At 45.2% G+C, this 23,456-nt stretch overlaps 1 protein-coding gene across 2 annotated transcripts in view; it reads left to right on the forward strand.

Moving 5' to 3' along the window:
- The window catches only part of LOC140421879 (uncharacterized), a 44,925-nt gene extending 22,037 nt beyond the window's left edge, over window positions 1-22,888 (forward strand). The window contains exons 1-2 of one of the 2 annotated variants that reach the window (XM_072506840.1): window positions 6-172; window positions 9,682-22,888. In XM_072506840.1, coding sequence (XP_072362941.1) covers window positions 10,020-11,225 — 1,206 coding nt within the window. In that variant the 5' untranslated portion in view covers window positions 6-172; window positions 9,682-10,019 and the 3' untranslated portion in view covers window positions 11,226-22,888. Of the gene's footprint in view, window positions 1-5; window positions 173-9,681 lie in introns of those variants that run through there. The other variant, XM_072506841.1, reaches the window with a different exon arrangement.
- The last annotated feature ends 568 nt before the right edge of the window (window positions 22,889-23,456 follow it).

A 23,456-nucleotide genomic window follows, 5' to 3' on the forward strand; every position in this document is an offset into this window, starting at 1 on the left:
CCCCAAAACATGCGCGCGCGCCTTCAATTAAGACCTTCTGCCCGGCTCAGGTCAAAGGGAAGACTTGTCGGACCGGAAGGACTCTGGTCCTCCAGTGAACCAGCGCGCGGGCTTTGTGTGGCTGGATATTGAGCTGCTCACGGACTGAAACTCCCTCCTGCCTCCAGCACCTGTGAGTCAAACTCTTTCTTTTCTCCCCCTTTCCATTTCTTTTCTCATTCTCACCTTCAATTGGTCACTTGCAGCAACTGAAGGGAAAGGAAGTGAATCCAGGGAGGGTGCAGACTCTGCAAAGCTTGGCCCAGGTCTCTCTCTCTCTCTCTTAAAGACTCCCTCAGCTTGACACATTTATTTGTCTGGCTAAAAGGATGGTCTCTTTCTGTGAGAAACACCGCTCACTTAATAATAATTTACACTTAGTCAAATTCTGAAGAAGTATTTATTTCAATCAATCTTGCAAGAACGGGTGCCGCCGGTAAACAGCAGACACACAGAATTCATACAGCATCACCACATGTAAAAACAACACAAAATGCTCATTTCTCATATTTCCTACTGTTCACAATCAAAACCCCAGGAGGTGGCTGACATTTAAGGGGACAGTAATTAATATTGGATTCATTTTATTGTCATGTGTACCGAGGTACAGTGATAAGTATTGTTCTGTGTGCAGTCCAGCAGATCATTCCATACATGAAAAAACATACATAAATACACAATGTAAATACATAGGCACAGGCAATGGGTGAGCATATGGAGTGTAGTACTGCGTAGAGAAGATGTGTGTGAGGAATTGAACAAAAGAGCATGGTGTTAGAATGGGATAAGTAGCTATAAGTGGTTAGGCAAAGTTAGGAGCAGATCCTAATACAGGAGAATAGAGGCTTCGGGTAGCGGACTTTTAAACATCTCTCGCTTCGGCTGGAGAAAATGGGTAGCAGTCTGGAATTGCCTGTAACTGGGATTTCGCAAAGCATGAAGAGGGGGATGGGCAGCCACTGGGACCATTTCTTTGTTGCAGGGGATACTGGGAGAAAGGGGCCTCGAGGTTAAGGAATCTGAGATGAACCTATTGGGGTCAGTAATTGCAAAGATCACCTTCTATGGCTAGGTCAAGGAATGTGGGAAAACCTATGAAAACCTTACATTTGCCCCCACATTATTAATATTATAATACATTGTATAGTCCATTTTTGCTGTAGTCTCTTCATATTATTTTAGTCCTATTTTCAGTGTCTTTGCAACCTTATCTGTCATGGTTCCTCAGTGGCCTCCACATGCCATTGTTCCTGTTCAGGTGGTGATTTCACAGGTCCCTTCGTTCTGCTGTAATGAGTCCAACCTTTTTCCGCGGTTTGTATGGCAGTCTCTGTGATTAACAAGACCAGGGACGGTCTGTCCCAAGTGGGTTGAAGCTTGGTTTCCTTCCACGATTTCACCAGTACCCAATCTCCTGGTTTAAATTTGTGGACTGCGAATTCAAGGGGAGGTGTCTGCGCTAGCAGTCCTTGTCTCCTGAGGAATGATAATGAGGAACAGTGCCAGTATATATTTCTTTACATAGATATCTTTACATTCTGCAATGGGCAATTCCCCCATTGTTCCAAGGTATGGCAATCCGAACAACATTTCGTATGGGGACAACCCCAAATCTTTTCTTGGAGCCGTTCGGATTCTTAGAAGGGCTATCGGTAAGCATTTTGTCCAGGGGAGCCTAGTTTCTAGTATTATTTTTGACAAATGATTTTTAAGAGTTTGATTCATCCTTTCCACCCGTCCCGATGAGGGGGGGGGGGGCGGTGCCAAGGAGTGTGGAAGTCCCAATTTATCTCCAAACGTCTAGTAGTGCCTTCTTTAATAGAATCGACGAATTCATCTACAGAAAACCTATATGTTTAATAAGTTATTGTGTTTGATATTTTAAAATAAATGTTTAGAATTAGCCTGGAAATTAAAACTTAAAACAATGTGGAAGCTGGTCTTAAAAAAAACAAAACAACTTTGATTAAAAAGAACAGATCGTTCAAGGACATCTGATAAAGGGAACTTAGCAGCAATCCAACCCTTACAATCGATGAATTTGAGCTGAAATACTATTATTGAAATGTTACTGAATCAGCAGTATCAAATTTGATTAATTTATTAATTATAATAATTATTTTGAAATGCCTGGTTGTTGGACCCCTGCGGTTGGCAGGGTTGTATGCTATATTGGGAACTTGCCGGACGGGGAACTGACACTGCGGTTGATAAGACCTTAGAGGTAAAGTGTCTTCCCCTGTCGGAGACTATATTTTCTACCAACCCGTATCGGGGAACTATTTGCTCGAGAATGATTTTAGAGACTCCGCCTGCGGTGGCGGTGGTTGTAGGGTAAGCTTATTTCAGCCTTCCCATGGGTGATAGTTCAGTATTTGCAGCCTTCTCTGTAACAAACTGTCTCTCTCTCTCTCTGCCTCTCTGTCTCTCTCTCTCTGTCTCCCTTTCTCTCTGTCTCCCTTTCTCTCTCTCTCTCTTTCTCTTTCTCTCTCTTTCTCTCTCTCTCTTTCTCTCTCTCTCTCTCTCTCTCTTTCTCTCTCTCTCTCTCTCTCTCTCTCTCTCTGTCTCTCTCTCTCTCTCTCTGTCTCTCTCTCTCTCTGTCTCTCTCTCTCTGCTCTCTCTCTCTCTCTGCTCTCTCTCTGCTCGCTCTGCTCTCTGTCTCTGTCTCTCTCTCTCTCTGTCTCTCTCTCTCTCTGTCTCTCTCTCTCTCTGTCTCTCTCTCTCTCTGTCTCTCTGTCTCTCTCTCTGTCTCTCTCTCTCTCTCTCTGTCTCTCTCTCTCTCTCTCTGTCTCTCTCTCTCTCTCTCTGTCTCTCTCTGTCTCTCTCTCTCTCTCTCTCCGTATCTCTCTCTCTGCCTGTCTCTCTCTCTCTCTGTATCTCTCTCTGTCTCTGTCTCTCTCTCTGTATCTCTCTCTCTGCCTGTCTCTCTCTCTGCCTGTCTCTCTCTGTCTCTCTCTCTCTCTGTCTCTCTCTCTCTGTATCTCTCTCTCTCTCTCTCTCTCTGTTAAAGACTCCCTCAGCTTGACACATTTCTTTGTCTGGCTAAAAGGATGGTCTCTTTCTGTGAGAAACACCGCTCACTTGATAATTTACACTTAGTCAAATTCTGAAGAAGTATTTATTTCAATCGATCTTGCAAGAACGTGTGCCGCCGGTAAACAACAGCAGACCCACAGAATTCATACAGCATCACCTGTTATATACAAAAAGAGCAGTTTCCTCATCAGTGATTCCTTATTTGGACTTGTTATGTTCATTTTGTCTTCCCCCTTGCTTAGTGGTTTCTGTTAGTTCCTGGTACATCCTTGGACCGTCAATTAAAAGATAAGAATGAGGCCCCCCTTCTGCACCTGCTTCCTGTTGTTGTAAATCCTATTCATTCCCGAAGGTCAGTTACTTACACAGTTACAAGAGGTTTAGCTTACACAACTTCACTTGACATCTTATTTTCCCATCAGGCCTTATTGTTGACATCTTAATTGTGAACCAGAGTTATACATGTAAAAACAACACAAAATGCTCATTTCTCATATTTCCCAATGGTCACAATCAAAACCCCAGGAGGTGGCTGACATTTAAGGGGACAGTAATTAATATTGGATTCATTTTATTGTCATGTGTACCGAGGTACAGTGATAAGTATTGTTCTGTGTGCAGTCCAGCAGATCATTCCATACATGAAAAAACATACATAAATACACAATGTAAATACATCGGCACAGGCAATGGGTGAGCATATGGAGTGTAGTACTGCAGTAGAGAAGATATGTGTGAGGAATTGAACAAAAGAGCATGGTGTTAGAATGGGATAAGTAGCTATAAGTGGTTAGGCAAAGTTAGGAGCAGATCCTAATACAGGAGAATAGAGGCTTCGGGTAGCGGACTTTTAAACATCTCTCGCTTCGGCTGGAGAAAATGGGTAGCAGTCTGGAATTGCCTGTAACTGGGATTTCGCAAAGCATGAAGAGGGGGATGGGCAGCCACTGGGACCATTTCTTTGTTGCAGGGGATACTGGGAGAAAGGGGCCTCGAGGTTAAGGAATCTGAGATGAACCTATTGGGGTCAGTAATTGCAAAGATCACCTTATATGGCTAGGTCAAGGAATGTGGGAAAACCTATGAAAACCTTACATTTGCCATCGTTACCTTATTTGGTCGTGTGTGTGTGTGACTTGATGCTACATTGATGTATATGAAACAAGATGCTTTGTGTCTTTGTTCTCACTTGCTCTGGAAATCTCAGGAACTCTGGTGTGGTGTCCTGCTGTTATCAGAGAGAGTCAGGCTTGCAAGCTGTTTAGAATAAAATAGATTTTACCTACAATCCGACTTGGTCTATTTACTGAGACCAGACTGGGGGAAAACCCCCAAAATCATCATGTGAAGAGCTTCAGACCTGCAAGAGAACATAAAAGAGAAAGGTCAGAGATAATAATCTTTATTGTCACAAGTCGGCTTACATTATCACCGCAATGAAGTTACTGTGAAAAGCCCCTAGTCGCCACATTCTGGCTCCTGTTCAGGTACACTGGGGGAGAATTCAGAATGTCCAATTCACCTAACAAGCACGTCTTTCGGGACTCGTGGGAGGAAACCGGAGAACCCGGAGAAAACCCACGCGGACACGGGGAGAACGTGCAGACTACGCACAGACAGTGACCCAAGCTGGGAATCGAACCTGGGATCCTGGAATTGTGAAACAATGGTGCTACCCACTGTGCTAACGTGCTGCCCACCATACTAACAATAGTATTATTGAAATGAAATGAAATGAAAATCGCTTATTGTCACAAGTAGGCTTCAAATTAAGTTACTGTGAAAAGCCCCTAGTCGCCACATTCCGGCGCCTGTTCGGGGAGGCTGGTACGGGAATTATTGTTAGAATTAACTTTGAAAAGGTTAGTAAGCTTATAACAGATCTAGGAAGAGGATCTGTGGGGAGAGCTTGCACAGGGTCGCCACACTCTGGCACCATCTTGCTGTGGAGAGAGATATAATATCAGACAGAGATATGTGTTTGTTGTGTTGGGTGCTCTGGATCCGTGGAACACATACAGGCCACCAACACTTAAAATAGTGCAACACTATTTTATTAAGTTAGAAACTGTTGAACATACTTTAACTGTGGGTTAACACGATGTTAGATTAAACTAAAGACCTATGCCTGTCCTAACCAGTCTATGCACTCAGCACATGGTGAAGATCTGTGCTGTAAGCTGTGTCCTTCTGAGAGGCTGCATCCCGAATAAGCGGGAACTCTGATGCCCTCTGTCTACATAGTGAGTGTGCTAACTGGTGATTGGCTGCGGTGATGTGTGTTGATTGGTCTTGCTGTGTGTCCATCAGTGTGTGTGTCTGCACCATGATATACTGGTGTATATTATGACATCCCCCTTTTATAAAGAAATGTATGTGTGTGGCAATAAATAATGTGTGGTGAGAATGTTCCGAACTACGTGTGGGGTGCGAAGACATATTTACAGGACTACGTACATGAGAACTTAAGCTATTTACATGGGAAGGTGCCTGGTGCAGAGAAGCAGTTTGTAACAAGAGTAACGAGATCAACACTATATACAAACCAGGGAAACGATCAAACAAAGCAACGAGACAATTCAGAGAGTCCATAATTTCGAAAAGTTCATAAATTTAGTTTCTGAGGTGGGCGACAAATTCTGGTTGACCGCCTCTAGGGTGGGTTGAGAGCCGCCGGTTCAGGAGCGGGCTGGACTGCGTCAAAGTCAGGGGGAGGCAGAGTGACAGGGAGCTCTGCATAGTCCGTGGCAGGGTCAGCAGGAGGGCGAGGCGACACTGGAGGATCATGTGGCGAGTGTGGAACGAGACGAAGGGCGCGTCGATTGCGGCGCAGAACAGAGCCATCCAGATGAACCAGGAACGAGTGGGTGGCCACCTGCCGAAGGACAACAGCGGTTGCAGACCAGCCACCATCTGGAAGATGGACGCGGACGTTGTCATCTGGGGCCAGAGCAGGGAGATCAGCTGCACGGGAGTCATGAGCCGCCTTGTGCTGTGCACGAGACAGCTGCATCCGGCGAAGGACCGGAAAGTGGTCGAGGTCTGGGACATGGATGGACGGCACCGTCGTCCTCCGGGTGCGACCCATGAGTAACTGGGCTGGCGACAGGCCAGTGGACAGTGGAGCGGAGCGATGGGCCAGCAAGGAAAGGTAGAAATCGAATCCAGCATCGGCAGCCTTGCATAGGAGCCGTTTGACTATATGTACTCCCTTCTCCGCTTTGGCGTTGGATTGAGGGTACAGGGGGCTGTGTGTCACATGGGCAAAATTGTACCGCCTGGCAAAGTTGGACCATTCTTGGCTGGCGAAGCAGGGGCCATTGTCCGACATAACCGTGAGCGGGATGCCATGTTGAGCAAAGGTTTCTTTACATGCACGAATGATTGCAGACGAGGTGAGGTCGTGCAACCGTATCACCTCCAGGTAATTCGAAAAGTAGTCCATGATCAGGACATAGTCTCTACCCAGCGCGTGGAACAGATCGATGCCCACCATGGTGACGTGACCAACTCATGGGGCTGCAGGGTCTCGCGTGGTTGGGCTGGCTGGAAACGCTGACAAGTGGGTCAGTTGAGCACTGTGTTGGCTATGTCCTCATTAATGCCGGGCCAGTACACTGCCTCTCGGGCCCGTCGGTGGCACTTTTCCACGCCAAGGTGGCCCTCGTGTAGTTGTTCCAGGACAAGCTGGCGCTTGCTATGTGGGATGACAATGCGGTCCAGTTTTAGAAGAACCCCGTCTACTACCGCCAGATCATCTCTGACATTATAGAATTTAGGGCATTGGCACTTGAGCCACCCGTCCGTTAGGTGGCTCATGACACGTTGTAGCAAGGGGTCAGCCGCCGTCTCGCGGCGAATTTGGACGAGGCGTTCATCCGAGGCAGGTAGATTGGAGGCCGCGAATGCCACATGGGCGTCAACCTGGCAGACAAATCCCGCTGGGTCACATGGAGTGTTGACTGCCCTGGAGAGAGCGTCAGCAATGATGAGGTCTTTGCCTGGGGTGTATTTCGAAGTCATATCGCCGGAGCTTGAGAAGAATACGCTGGAGGCGAGGCATCATGTCGTTCAAGTCTTTCTGTATTATATTGACCAGCGGGCGATGGTTGGTCTCGACGGTGAATTGAGTAAGTCCGTAGACATAATCTATGCTGTATACCGATAGAGGCTGGATTGTTTGCTTTGGGGACACCCTGTTTTTTGTAACGATACCGACTCGAAAAGGCACCTTCGGGTCCTCGGTGTCAATATCGAGTAGCAGGTCCGAATCGGACTCGGTGACCATGGGTTGAATGACCCGGACATTCCTGCGAGGCTGGCTGGAGCGACAAGAGTTGGCGGTCTGAGCTGATCTGCAGAAAGCAGCTTAGTGGCCAAATTTGCCACATCTCAGGCATTGTCGGGATTTGGCAGGGCATTGCCGCTTTAAGTGGGCGGAGCCACTGTTGTCGCACATTGTAGCGTCAGTACATTCGCTGCGCCACCGCGCGTGCGCGATGCGGTCGTACGTGGTGTGCGCCTGCGCAGTACGTTCGTCGCCGTCGCCTCGTTCGCTGTGCCACTGTGCATGCGCGGTGCAGTCGTACGTGGTGTGCGCCTGCGCAGTACGTTCGTCGACGTCACCGTCCCCTCGTTCGGTGCACACAAGCACAGGAGTCCGCGAAAAGCGTGCAAAATGGCCGCCCTCATCCAGGCTGAGGCCCTGGATTTGCTTGGACCCGTTCTGCCTCGTGGGGATCTTGCCGCGCCGTTTCAGCCGCTTGGATGTGGGAACACTGACTAATGGCGTGTTCGTGTAGCAAGCAGGTCTCAATGGCAATCGCTAGGGTGAGCTGCTTTACCTTGAGGAGCTGCTGGCATAGGGTTCCGACTGAACACCGAAAACAATCTGGACGCGTATCATGGAGTCAGAGGTGGGCCCGTAATTACAGGACTGCGCAAGGATGCGGAGGTGGGTGAGAAAGGAGTGGAAAGGTTCATCCTTACCCTGCAAACGCTGTTGGAATACATAGCGCTCAACTTTCATTCACCTCGATGTTGAAGTGACTGTCAAACTTGAGGAGGACCGTCTTGAATTTTGATTTATCTTCACCATCAGCAAAGGTGAGAGAATTGAAAATGTGGATGGCATGTTCACCGGCCGTGGATAGCAAGAGAGCGATCTTCCTGGTGTCTGAGGCAGCTTCCCGGCCTGTGGCTTCAAGGTAGAGCTGGAAGCGTTGTTTGAATATCTTCCAGTTGGCCCCCAGGTTACCGGTGATGCGGAGCGGCGGGCGGACGCTGTCCATTTTGCCGGATGGCTGTATGCTGGTGGAAGGCAGATCACTTGCAGGTAGGTCTAAGAAGTTCTAACATCCCTCAACTCCTGGTATCATGTTGTGTTGGGTGCTCTGGATCCGTGGAACACTACAGGCCACCAACACTTAAAATAGTACAACACTATTTTATTAAGTTAGAAACTGTTGAACATACTTTCACTGTGGGTTAACACGATGTTAGATTAAATTAAAGACCTATGCCTGTCCTAACCAGTCTATGCACTCAGCACATGGTGAAGATCTGTGCTGTAAGCTGTGTCCTTCTGAGAGGCTGCATCCCGAATGAGCGGGAACTCTGATGCCCTCTGTCTATCTAGTGAGTGTGCTAACTGGTGATTGGCTGCGGTGTTGTGTGTTGACTGGTCTTGCTGTGTGTCCATCAGTGTGTGTGTGTGTCTGCACCATGATATACTGGTGTATGTTATGACAGTGTTGTGTTGTTAGATGGCACAGATTGGACATATTATTTGTGGTTCTGTAATAAAGTATGGTTATTATTATTTCTAGTTTTGGAATATAGTACTGTAGCTACATTATATATTTCAAGACATAGAGTCATAAAAGGACAACTTGAGTTGATGCCAGCTCCCTGTCGAGCTATTCTGTAAGTCTTGGATCGGTCCCATTCCAGTCATCTTTTTCCTCAGAGGGTTGTTGGTGTCTGGATTTCTCTTCCACAGGGACACGTGGAGTCTGGAGGTCATTGAATATATTCACGGCCAAGTTGGACAGATTTCTGATTGACGAGGGAGTCGAGGGTTATGGGGAACCGGCAGGAAAATGGAGAGACAGCTGAGATGAGGAGGGATTTCTTCACTCAAGGATGTGGTGAAGCTCTGGAATTCTCTATTCCAGAGGACTATGGAGCCCCAGTCTTCGCATATATTCAAGAGTAAGATTGGGAAGATTCTAGATATTGAAGACATGAAGGGATACGTGTGGGAAAATGGTGCTGAGGTCGATCGGCCAATGATCTCATTGAATGGGGGAGCATGCTCGATGGGCTGAATGGCCAACTGCAGCTCCTATTTGTTATGATCTCTGTGTCCAAGACAGGAAGCAGTGAGCATGGATCTGTCAATCAGTCTGAATCAGCACCTTCAGGAGAATTGGGAGGGTGAATATTAGATACAGCAGAGTGAGAATGGAGGGAGAGTGTGTGGGATGGAGATTTACAGCTTTTGGGGAACGAGAGAGAAAAGAATATTCCATAAAAATTAGAATTGTCTGTTCTGAATTTCTATCCTGTACTGACAGTGATGAGTTTTGTAACTTGTTTTTACAGGATATTGGGAGAGGAGGAATTACAGACACAAATCTCAAACATCAGGTCTCGATCTGACAGAGTCACACGATTCCTTGGGACCTGAATATCATTGGCCATTAAATCTAGAAGAAGAAATGTTTGCCTGGTCTGTCGACTTCAAAAGATTTTAAACATCAGTGCGACTGGAAAAGGATCGAGACAGACACACCCGAGTGAGAGTGTTCCAGAGCACTGACAGACACAGTCTGAAATAACATCGCACCATTTACAGCCGGGAGAGACGGTACACGTGTTCTTCGTGAGATCATGGCTTCAAATGATTCTCCAACCTGAAGAGATGTAAGGAGACACATAAAATGAAGAAACCATGGAAATGTGGGGACTGTGGAAAGGGATACAGATTCCCATCTGCGCTGGAAGCCCATCGACGCAGTCACACTGGGGAGAGACCATTCACCTGCTCTGTGTGTGGGAAGGGATTCACTCGGTTAGACAACCTGAAGTCACACCAGCGAGTTCACACCAGGGAGAGGCCGTTCACCTGCTCTGTGTGTGGGGAGGGATTCACTCAGTTATACAGCCTGCAGAGACACCAGCGAGTTCACACTGGGGAGAGGCCATTCACCTGCTCTCAGTGTGGGGAGGGATTCACTCAGTCAGGCAACCTGCAGGCACACCAGCGAGTTCACACTGGGGAGAGGCCATTTAACTGTTCTCAGTGTGAGAAGGGGTTCAGTCGGTCAAGCAACCTGCAGACACACCAGCGAGTTCACACTGGGGAGAGGCCGTTCACCTGCTCTCAGTGTGGGAAGGGATTCACTCAGTCAAGCAGCCTGCAGAAGCACCAGCGAGTTCACACTGGGGAGAGGCCGTTCACCTGCTCTGTGTGTGGGAAGGGATTCACTGAGTCAAGCAACCTGCTGTCACATCAGCGAGTTCACACTGGGGAGAGGCCATTCACCTGCTCTCAGTGTGAGAAGGGATTCACTCAGTTATCCGACCTGCAGAACCATCAGCGAGTTCACACTGGGGAGAAGCCGTTCACCTGCTCTCAGTGTGAGAAGGGATTCACTCAGTTATCCGACCTGCAGAACCATCAGCGAGTTCACACTGGGGAGAGGCCGTTCACCTGCTCTCAGTGTGGGAAGGGATTCACTCGGCTATCTCACCTGCAGAGACACCAACGAGTTCACACTGGGGAGAAGCCGTTCACCTGCTCTCAGTGTGAGAAGGGATTCAATGATTTATACAACCTGCAGAGACACCAGCGATTTCACACTGGGGAAAAGCCATTCACCTGCTCTCAGTGTGAGAAGGGATTCACTCAGTTATCCAGCCTGCAGAACCATCAGCGAGTTCACACTGGGGAGAGGCCGTTCCCCTGCTCTCAGTGTGGGAAGGGATTCACTCGGTTATCTCACCTGCGGAGACACCAGCGAGTTCACACTGGGGAGAGGCCGTTCACCTGCTCTCAGTGTGGGAAGGGATTCACTCAGTCAAGCAGCCTGCAGACACACCAGCGGGTTCACACCAGGGAGAAGCCATACACCTCCTCTGAGTAGATCAAGACATTCAGTGATCCATCCCACCTGCAGAGACACTGACATGTTTTCACTGAGGAGAGGCCATTTATCTGCTCTCAACATGGGAAGGAATTTTGTGATTCATTGCATCTGCTGATTCACCAACAAATTCACAAGTGACTCCAGGGGTTGGATTCTGCTGCTATTGTTTCTGCTCTCGGTTACATCCAGGACTGCATTCTGTTCATTCTGACAGGTGGTCAATGAGGATGGTTGATGGTTTCTTTCTGCTGGACTGGCTGGTCTCATGGAATTCCTACAGTGCAGAAATAGGCCATTCAGCCCATCGAATCTGCACCAACCCTCTCCCCATAACCGCAGCTAACCTTTTGGACACTAAGGAACAATTTAGAATGGCCATCCACCTAACCTGCACATATTTGGACTTTGGGAGGAAACCCACGGAGCCACAGGGAGAAAGTGCAAACTCTACACACACACACAGCCCCTGAGGTCGGAATCGTACCAGTGTCCCTGACGCTGTGAGGCTGCCGTGCTAACCACGCTGCTACCCCAGTACCATCTCACCACTTTGCCTGCAATGGGCTGATGTACTTTGAGCCTTGTTGTGAATACCTGGCACAAATTTTACAAGAAGCTCACAGTGAAAGGGTGTTTGGAGGTGAGAAGATATTGAGTTACTGATAGAAATCTAGCTTTTTAATATATAATAAGTTGAAAGGAAGAAATGGTTCAGAAGTAAAATGGTTTATTCAACTCACGTTTCAAACATGACTGTGAAAACTGCTGAATAGCATGGGAATGATCCGATTAAAACAGGCCAGGCAGAAGCAAGGACACATTTTACCTTAAAGCTGGGTGCCGGTTTTGAACAGTTCATCCCGGGATCACCTTACTTCATTTCTGAAGCTATTCCTGTGCTCTGCTCTGAAAGCTGCCATCTTGTTTATTTCCAACTTCTGTGTATCGTGTATTTTGATTTGAAGAAATTATCAAGAACTGTAATCTGTATTGAATTCAACTCAGTCATCTGTATTTGCTTGGACAAGACAAACTTGTTAAAACTTTGTATTTGCAAGCAAACTGACCTGATCAGAGACATTTGAAAACTGACTGAATGAAGCGACAATTTACTTCACGCTCGAACCTCTGTTTTATGTTCAGTTGAGTGATACATGAGTGCGGCGACACATGGAGCTGTATGTTGTTAATATATCTATCAATTGGCGTAGTCGGCCAAGCCGGTAAGAGCGAGAACTGACGGAGTCGGACGACCGGAGGACGAACGGAGAGTCCCCCAGAAAACCACAGAGCAGACGACTGGAAGACTTCAATCCGAAAATCGGCTGGACTGAGGTTAGACTTCTACTTTGCTTAATTTCAAGCAGCGACGGCCCGCCCTATTTCCCCTATCGACAAAAGAATCTTAGAAGTAAAGACTGAGATAGTGTGTTGAAGTCGCTTTATTCAATTTTTTATCGGAAGAGTTAAAAGGGATGCCAGTACAACATCCCCACTGCTTCGAAGTGTTGCTGAAGTGTTACAAGGAGGCGAGAAAAATAAAAGTTATGGGGGATGACTCTCCTTTTAAAAGCCCCTATTACTTCAAAAGGTGGAGCAGACCTACCCACAACCATAAGGAGGGGGCGAGCTCCACCAGATGTCTCTAGTGAATATATTTTCAGTGACTGGCAAATTCTATGTCTTTTTATACGGCCAAAACTGTGAACTCCAAAAACAGATTACTGACTTTAAAAAGCTTCAGGCCACTCATGCCGAACTTCAAAGTACAAATTCTGATCTTCAGTCCATTAATGACGAAGTTCAAACTAATTATTCCGACCTTCATACCATTAATGTTGAAGTTCAAGATTCCGAACTTCAGAACACTTAATACCGATGTCCAAAAAGAAAATTCCAAACTTAAACGTGAAATCACTGAGACTCGAAAGATATTTTCTGACTCGGAATCAACAGTTAAACACTGAACATCGCAAAATGACGAATTGCTTTGCAAAAATAACGGGCTCTAAATGGAAAATGCACAACTACTAAAAGGTATTCTGGAGATTAAAATGTCCATTGTTGAGCCTACCACATCCAACTTGAAAAGTCGTTCTAAATCGTTGAAAAACGATCTGAAAACTTTAAAAGCGGCGGCCACCTGCAATGCGAATGTAGTCGACCAATATACCCCGCAAATCCCGAATAAAAATCCTTTCTCTGTGATGAAGAATCCTTTCGCTGTAGCTTCACCAGGCCCCAATACACGAGGTACTGAACAAAAGCACGTTAGCTCTGACGAGGATGGTGACGGAAGTTACGCATCTAGTGACAACGGAAATGACATTCCTAATGTCATGCTACTCCTAGTGTCAGCCCCACTGTTATCCAGCTAGCCCCAAAACTAGCCCCGTTGCGCACTAAACGAGTTAAAGTCGAAACGTTGGAAACAACCGATGCTAACAACGTATCGACTGTCGATCTAACTACGCACGACATTGGGTTCATGATCCAGCTGATCCCGATAAAGTAGATAGATGGTCTAAAGAACTCCCGCATCCTAAGAAGGGAGGTTTAGCTACCTGGAATCAATTGCAGCGCTTACAGCATATTTACAGTTTACATCCGATGAATGGCGTACAAGTTTTGTCCTCGATGGTTGGTGCCTGTGACAGTAAATAAAGCTCTCGACAGACGTTCTCAGAGCCCTGGGGGAAAATTTACTAAATCTGGAGGCGGCCTAGCAGTCAGTCAAAGAATGGTGAACAACATTCAACCCACCTAAAACTGATTGGACAAAAATAAACTGCCTGTCTTCAGAAAAATTTAGAAGATGTGCAGGACCATGAGGAAAGGTTTGGAACAATTTGGGTGGAGCAGGAATGGCGCTCCAGGGAGGAGAGGAGAATTAGGATCAGAGTACATTGGGACCATTTAAAACCGCTTTCGTCAATGGTTTAAGATCAGAAATGTCTAAAGCTTTAAACCTGGTGCTTCCTGACTGGGGACTAGTGGGTACAACTTACAGGGGTTTGGTAGAACGATGCATTCAAATTGAACGCGGACTGGAAGTTAGAAACCGTGACATCCCACATGCCCAGCCCGAAGCGACAGCCGCTGCCAGCGTTGCAGCATCCCCAGCAGTAATTAATACTCTTGCTACGGTAACACCTACCGTGGCCACTCTTCTTGCTCCGCTGAAGCATTCCAGAAAACTGTGTCAATGCAATTTTTGCGGTAAAGCCGGTCATTAGGCAAAAACATGTTGTTTCAGACTAGAGGGGTTACAGGCAAAAGACTACAAAGATCTACCCCGTGACTACTATAGGGATCCGCCCCGTGACTCATACTATCAAGATCCACCCCGTGACAACTATAGGGATCCGCCCCGTGACTCATACTATCGAGATCCACCCCGTGACAACGATAGGGATCCCCCCAGGAACACGTATTATGATGATATGTTCAGGGAACAACCTAGTCCCGCCCACGCGCACACCTAGAGACGAATATGATGACGACAGGTTTAACAGATAACAATGGAGACCACAAATTGATAGGTCAAAAACTAATGGACCCCATTCTCAGTGGGTCCATTCAAACAACGTTACACACTTTAATTAAAACCGATTCGGATGGACTGTATTTATCATCGAGAGTGGGAGGACAAGAAATCAACTTTCTTTTTGATACTGGAGCAGAGTTAACTTGTGTTCCGAACGAATTTGCTAAATTTTTCCCCTTAAACAGAAAACACATTGAAGCTTACGCAGTCGGAGGTGATCCATTCAACGGACAGATCTATACTGCTTGAATTTGGCAAATATCAAACGACAGACTCAATCTGTGTTGGGCCAATCACTCAATCCCTTTTGGGAATAGATATCATCTCAAAATTGAATTCATCCCTTAATTTCGATAATGGCAAAGTTACATGGTCCCTCAGACGCCTCAAATGGAGTGATCTTACTCACCACCCAATTTGGGCCAATGACAAAAATGAGTGTGCTCTTTTGAAAATGGAACCAGCATCCTTCACTGGAGTGCCACCACCGTGTACCTTCCAATATCCCATTCCCGCCTCCTCAATTGAGGGAATACCACCTCTAGTACAGCAATTGGAAGAAAGAGGAGTTTTAATAAAAATTTGTAGTTCAGCAAACAGTCCAGTGTGGCCTGTCAAAAAGGCTAATGGCACATGGCGCCTGACTATTGATTATAGAAAAGCAATGAATGCATTGACAGAAAAGCTCCTTTGGTAGCCGATCCATCTACAATCTTTCATGCCTCAACACCGGACCTTGAATGGTTTTCAGTTATAGATATGGCCAATGGCGTTTGGTCAGTACCACCGGCTGAGGAGGTGCAACCATGGTTTGCTTTCACCATTAAACAACAACAATACACATGGACCAGATTACCACAAGGATTCCACAACAGCCCTGCTGTTTTACACATGGCTCTACAGCAGTGTTCTTCAAAATCGGGGGGACGACCCGTGGGTGGGTCGCGGGCGGGTGTCGGGAGGGTCGCGGAGCCGTTGCCCGCGGCGCTCCCGATCGCGCAAATCCCCGCGCAGCAGCCGGCTTTTCATAACGGCGGCGGCAAGCGGCCGCGAACATGTAAAAAAAAAAAAACTCGCCGCAAATGCGCATGCGTGCCCGATTAGCGGCGACACATGCGCAGTGCGGCCGCTATTTTTTTAAACGGTTGTAGCTTTTTGTTTCACAAGTTCTGTAGTGGTTTTTATTCATTTATTCATTTTATTTTATTCATATAATTTTTATTTTTTTCATTTAATTAATTTATTTTATTTGTTTTTACATGTTCGGGGGGGTTTTATTCATTTCTTTTCATTTATTTTACTCATTTTATTTATTTTTATTATTTAACAAGTTCGGGGGGGGGCGTTATTTGATAAAATTTTACAGGAAAAAAATTCAGAACTTTGGACAGATGGAGACTCCATACTTTCCGCCACCAGAAGGCTTCACCTTCATCCAACAGGTTCCATTGGAGGAGCGTGTACGAGGGCCAAAGGGACCCAAAACCATTTCCTCCATTTTTGTCATCAGCAAACAAAGTAAGAGAAAATGGTGGGTCGCGCAGGTCGGCCGGTGTGGGTCGCAAAGGTCGGCCGGCATGGGTCGCGAAGGTTGGCTGGGTTGGATCACGAAGGTTGGCCAGTTGGTAAAAATGGGTCCCGGAAAAAAAGTTTGAAGAACACTGCTCTACAGGACCACCTGAGGGGACTACCTGATATGCCCACCATTATCCAATATGTGGATGATGTTCTGATAGGCTCCATTAATGTGAGTGATCATGAGAAAGACTTGTCTTCCCTCTTAGACCACCTTGGCTACAATGGGCACAAAGCAATCCACGCCAAAGCACATATTTCCCAAGATGAAGTTATCTACTTAGGTCAGACAATCTCCAAAGGTAAAAGAAAGCTTACCCAGTACAGGACGGCAGCAGGAATAGATGCCAGAGAGCCTACAACTGTCCAGGAGGTGAGGTCATTTTTGGGACTTTGCAATTCGAGCAGAAATTGGATTGATTCCTTTACTCAGCTGGCTCAACCATGAAATGATCTCCGAAAAGGCAACCGGAAATCAAAAGACTCAGTTAACTTCACGTTGGAACAGAGAGAGTCATTCTTGAACCTGAAACGGGCTTTGTGCACAGCACCTGCACTTGGAATTCCACACAGTGGAAGACCTTTCACCATGTTCGTTCATGAGAAAGAAGGCTACATGACAGCAGGACTAACCCAAGAACATGGTGACCAGTTAAGACGTGTAGGATATTACTCTGCCAAACTTGACAATGTGGCACTGGCATATGGCAGCTGCCTCAGAGCCCTGGAAGCCACATGTCGAGCTGTGATGCATACAGCAGACCTTGCCTTGGACCAGCAGTTGAGCAGTCTATTCTCTACTTTCCATGAACAGAGTATCACAAGTCACATCAGCCAGGTGGACAGCAGTGTTGGAAGCACCGAATCGTTACTTCCTCCAAGCAAGTCCAGTCAATCCAGCAACTTTGCTCCCACTTTCCGAGGTGCAACAGGGGGATAAATAGAAGAACATGACTGTGTGGAAGTAACTAAAGAAATGGAAGAGGATCGCCTGGTAGAAGAACCACTACAGCACCGAGATTTGATTCCATTTACAGAAGGTTCCTCCTTTCCTGATAAAGGTGTCAGAAAGGCTGGATGGGTAGTCACCAGCCTGTGTGAAGTAATGGCGGAAGGAAGTTTGTCCCAAGAAACATCAGCTCAACTGGCTGAATTAAGGGCACTAACAGAAGCATGTCGTGTGGCAAAAGATCAAACAGCCAACATATATACAGACTCCAGATACGGTTTTGGAGTAGCCCATGATTTTGGTCACTTATGGCAGAAAAGAGGATACCTCACCACAGCAGGAACACCTGTCCGAAATGGGAAAGAAGTACAAGACCTCCTAAAAGCCATGGCTTTACCAAAAGAAGTATCTATTCTAAAATATAAGGCTCATACTCAAGAAACTACCATGGAAGCTAAAGGAAATGCCTTTTTTGCAGACCAGGCAGCAAAGAAAGTTGCCTCTAAGTGGCATCCTTCAGCAGCACCAAGACACATCTACGAATTAGGAGTGACCAAGTTATTACAAGATCAATGTGAAATGCAACAAAATTCTACAACACAAGAAAAATAGTCATGGTTAGACTCAGGTAATGAGGAGTATGATGACGATATTAGCAGACTAGTTCAGACTGATAAACCAGTGGCACCACAGGCACTGATGCCATTTCTGGCACAACAGATCCATTCATGGGGACATTTAGCCCCTCAACAGATAATGGATCAATTCCAGAAAAGTTGGTGTGGGAAAGGATTCAAAAAAACATGCACAATTTGTATCGGATCGCTGTGTAACATGTCAAAAGAACAACTTAGGACCTATCACAAAAATGCCTCAGTTAAGAGCTCCTGCCCCTGCAGGACCATTTCAGAACATACAGGTCGGTTACATTACCCTTCCTCCGTGTCAAAAATACACTGAGGTCCTTGTGATAGTAGATACATTTTCTGGATGGGTAGAAGATACTCTAGTCATCAAGGCTACAGCCAAAGTCCTATGCAAAGACTATATTCCCAGATGGGGAGTACCAGCTAGCATTGACTCAGATAATGGAACCCATTTTCCGGGTGCTGTATTCTGGCCTATCTTATTCCCTTTTATTGGCATGGAAAACTATAAATAAAATAATTGACATAATAGAACAAGTAGCCAATGACACCTCTACTGCACTAGTCAAAATTTCTGACAAAATGCTGGTCATCAGAAAGGTCACTTTACTGATTCGAATGGCACTTGACTATTTGTGAGCCAAAAAAGGTGGCACCTGTGCCCTGATTGGTGCAAAGTGTTGCATCTACATCCCAGATAATTCCGAACAAGTCGAAGACTTGGCAATACACATTCAAAACAAAGTGAAAAAACTTGAACACCCCTCTGATTACACTATTTAGGGTTGGCTCTCTGGGTGATTGGGTGGCACATGAATGTCCATTATCCAGGGAATTTTCTTATTTTGCATGATTGGATTTATCCTTTACGTAATAATCTTGTTCATCAAATGTGCATGCCAATGTATGGCGACCTGTAGCGCCCAAAGGATCCAAGTGGTTCAGACCACACCCAATGCACCACCAGCCAATAACTTTGAAATGGAAAGTTTCTGTTGAACTATAAATTACTGCATTTTTATTGCATTATTTATCATTTATCAGTGAGTTATTATTAATCTTTTATTACTGAATTATGTAACCATTATATCAATTACTGAATTATGTAATCATTATATTAATTTTTAATCATTTAATCAATTTTTACGAAATCATATAATCAATATATAATCAACTTTAATTATTAATGCATTGATATTTTGCTATATTATCATTTGATTTATGTTATTGAAATATACCAGAATGTTTGTAACGCTTGCAAGACTTTTCCCACTCTGTTGTTGAAGGCTGTTCTCAAACAAGTGAACCATTAAAGGCAATGTGAATGTGTTTCTCTACGCTTACAACTGTCCTATTGCATTTCTTTCTTTCTTAATTTCTATTTTATTTTGATTCATCTCATTTATTTTTCGAATAATCAAAGGGGGGACTGATAGAAATCTAGCTTTTTAATATATAACAAGTTTAAAGGAAGAAATGGTTTATTAAAATGGTTTATAAAAGTCAGACATTTCAAACATGACCGTGAAAACTGCTGAATAGCATGGGAACGATCCGATTAAAACAGGCCAGACAGCAGTGAGGACACATTTTGTTACTATGCAAATCTGGGCAGCGTTCCTAGTCCAGTTTCCATGGCAACTGATAAGTTTGGTGAGAAAGCAATTTCTCAGTCGCACCATATCAAAATGTGATGGACAGACATTTCAAACGAATTGAATGAACTATAATTATTATGACCCAATCACAGACGGAAAGGGGACAGAACATTAACGATACCAATTACCTTAAAGCTAGGTGCCGGTTTTGAACAATTCATCCCGGGACCACCTTACTTCATTTCTGAAGCTATTCCTGCGCTCTGCTCTGAAAGCTGCCATCTTGTTTATTTCTAACTTCTCTGTATCGTGTATTTTGATTTGAAGAAATTATCAAGAACTGTAATCTGTATTGAATTCAACTCAGTCATCTGTATTTGCTTGGACAAGACAAACTTTTAAAAACTTTGAATTTGCAAGCAAATTGACCTGATCAGAGACATTTGAAAACTGTCTGAATGAAGTTACAATTTACTTCATGCATGAAGCTCTGTTTTATGTTCTGTCGAGTGATATATGAGTGCGGTGACACGAACCAAGTACAGATCTATCAGTTACTATTTCTGTTTGGAACCCCTCTAAGTCATGCCACATTGCCATGAAGGTGGGCTAAGGTGGTTACATGGTTCTTTTGTTTAATTTATCTGGGTGTGAAAACTGTTGAGGGGGCAAGTTGTCTGTGGTAGATTGGGAAATTACAATAAAACATATGACAATAGACAGACAATTGCAAGCATTTAAAGAATTATTCAATATTTACGATAAATATAGATTATTTTAAGGAACAGTTATCCAACAGGAAAAGTGATGAAACTCGTGTCCAACAAGAAGATTTAAGGATTCCATGAGATCAAAGGAAGAAGCTCATAAAGTGTCCAAAATAGTAGTGAGCCTGAGGACTGGGAACTTGTTTTAGAATTCAGCAAAGGTGGACCAAGAAACTGATAAAGAGAAAATAGAATATGAGAGCAAACTGGGGAGAAACATAAAAACCGACTGGAAAAGCTCCTATAGGAATGTGAAAAGGAAAAGATTAGCAAAGACTTAAGGTGAGTCCATTCCAGACAGAGACAGGAGAGTTTATAATGGGGAGTAAGGAAATGGCAGAGTCACTAAACAATGTGTGTCAGGGCAGCATGGTGGAGCAGTGGTAGCACTGCCGCCTCACGGCGCCGAGGTCCCAGGTTCGATCCCGGCTCTGGGTCACTGTCTGTGTGGAGTTTGCACATTCTCCCTGTGTTTGCGTGGGTTTCACCCCCACAACCCAAAAGATGTGCAGGGTGGGTGGATTGAACACGCTAAATTGCCCCTTAATTGGAAAAAATGAATTGGGTACTCTAAATTTATAAAAAAAACACAACAGTGTGTCTGTCTTCACGGAGGAAGATACAGAAATTGTCCCAAAAACACTGGAGAACCAAGGGACCAGTGAGCACGAGGAACTGAAAGAGATTAGTCTTAGTGAAAAAGTAGTACCGGAGAAATTAATGTGGTTGAAAGTTAATAAATCCCCAAACGTTGATGCTCTACATCCCAGAGTGTTGAAAGAGGCGGCTGTAGAGACAGTGGATACATTGGTGATCATCTTTCAAAATTCTATAGATTCTGGAATGGTTCCTGCAGGTTGGAAGGTGGTAAATGTAACCCCACTATTTAAGGAGGGAGAGAGAAAACAGGGAACCACAGACCCATTAGTCTGATATCAGTAGGAGGGAAAATGCTACAATCTATTATAAAGGATGTGATAACATATGGATTCGGGGCAGGAGTAGGCCACTCGGCCCCTCGAGCCTGCTCCACCATTTAATAAGTTCACGGCTGATCTGATGTAACCTCAACTGCACATTCCCGCTGACCCCCGATAACCTTTCACCCCCTGATCAAGAATCTATCCAGCTCTGCCTTCAAAATATTGCACTGCCCTTTGAGGAAGAGAGTTCCAAAGACTCACGCCCTCTGTCGAGAAAAAGTGCTCCCCTGTATTCAGTGGGCAAGTTATTACTTTTAAAGTGATGCCAATTTATCAATTCTCCCACATCCATCCTGTCGAGGCCCATCAGCATCTTATACGGTTCAATCAGGTCACCTAAACTCCATCGGACACAAGCCCAGCCTGTCCAATCATTCCTCATAAGACCAGCCTCCAATTCCGGGTACGAGTCCAGTAAACCTTCTCTGAACTGCTTCCAACACATTGACATCATTCCTTAAATGAGAGCAATACTGTACACAGTGCTCCAGATGTGGTCTCACCAATGTCCTGTGTAACTGAAGCATAACCTCCCTACTTTTGTATTCAATTCCCCTCACAATAAACAATAACATTCTATTAGCTTTCCTAATTACTTGCTCTACCTGTATACTCGCCTTTTGTGATTCATGCTCTTGGACACCCAGATCCCTCTGAATCTCAGAGCTCTGCAATCTCTCACCATGCAGACAAAATGCTTTGTTTTTATTCTTTATGTCAAAATGGACAATTTGACATTTTCCCACATTATTTTCCATTTTGCAGACCTTTGCCCAATCAATTAACCTATCTATATCCCTTAGCAGTCTCCTTATGTCCTCTTCACAATTTACTTTCCAACCTATCTTTGTATCATTGGAACATAAGACCAGGGGTTGGCCATTCAGCCCATCGAGCCTGTTCCGCCATTGTCATAAATCTGCCTGGAGACAGCAGTAGACAATATTCAAAGTCCTCAATTGATATGCATCTCTCCCCGGTAACGTGTTTAGAGCAGCTGTTTCGATAAGAATCAAATGTGAATGGCTTATGGAAGACAAACAGATTATGGAAGATTGGGAAAAGTCCATGAGCTATACATATGTTAATATGTGGACAAGGAATTTGATCGGGGTACACAGCCAAATACACAGAAGACATAATCAAGGAATAAAAAAGGTACAATTGACCAGACCCTGAGAGACAAAGAGTGGCAGTTAACATCGAGGAGACTCAGAGAGAAAGACAGGCAGGTTCCAGCCCCCCGCCTGAAGACCACGTTTACAGCCAAACATGTTTCTAAGTCTTAGAGTCAAGGCAGCAGAAAACCTTCGGGACGACGGTTTGAAATACCTTTGCTGGACCAGAGAAGGAGGTTTCCCAGACTTGAGTATCATCCCTGTATTGTGTGGTAACTAGAGCTGGTTATTTAATTTGGATGTTTGGGGTATAGGGGAAGTGTTACCGAGTCCAGGATTGCAGATATATTTTGTAACCAAGGGTACGTTCACTGTGGGTGTTTAGTAATTCATGCATTTTAATTGTGTGAGAGTAGAGTTGTCCTGTTTATGTGTATTTGTCTTTTCTTCACTTTAATAAATACTCTTGAGTAATTGCTCCATGGTGACTGGACATTCTGTTCTCACTGGGGGTTCTCCTCATACCAAAGCAAAACAAAACTACACACCTCCGCAAACTGGTGTTCCAAGTTGAGATACCCAACAGATAACATCAGCGTGCTTCATGTCACCCTTCAATACACCTTTTTCCCCCACACTGTCCCCATATCCCTTTGTGTTATTGGTATTTAGAAATCTGTCAGTCTGATTTAAACACACTCAATGACTGAGCTCCCACAGCCCTCTGGGGTAGAGAATTCCAAAGATTCACAACCCTCTGAGTAAAGAAATGTCTCCTCCGAGACCCGTCCTAAGTGGCTTCCCCCTTGTTTTGAAATTATGTCGCTTGGTTCCAGACTCTCCAACCAGGGGAAACCTCTCACCTGCACCTACCCTGTCTATTCCTGTAAGCCATGATGTGGAGATGCCGGCGTTGGACTGGGGTGAGCGCAGTAAGAAGTCTTACAATACCAGGTTGAAGTCCAACATGTTTGTTTCAAATCGCCAGCTTTCGGAGCACTGCTCCTTCCTCAGGTGAATCCGGAGTGATAGTAATCGACTATT

This window comes from Scyliorhinus torazame, chromosome 5 (genome assembly GCF_047496885.1).
Source record: "Scyliorhinus torazame isolate Kashiwa2021f chromosome 5, sScyTor2.1, whole genome shotgun sequence".
Classification (NCBI taxonomy): domain Eukaryota; kingdom Metazoa; phylum Chordata; class Chondrichthyes; order Carcharhiniformes; family Scyliorhinidae; genus Scyliorhinus; species Scyliorhinus torazame.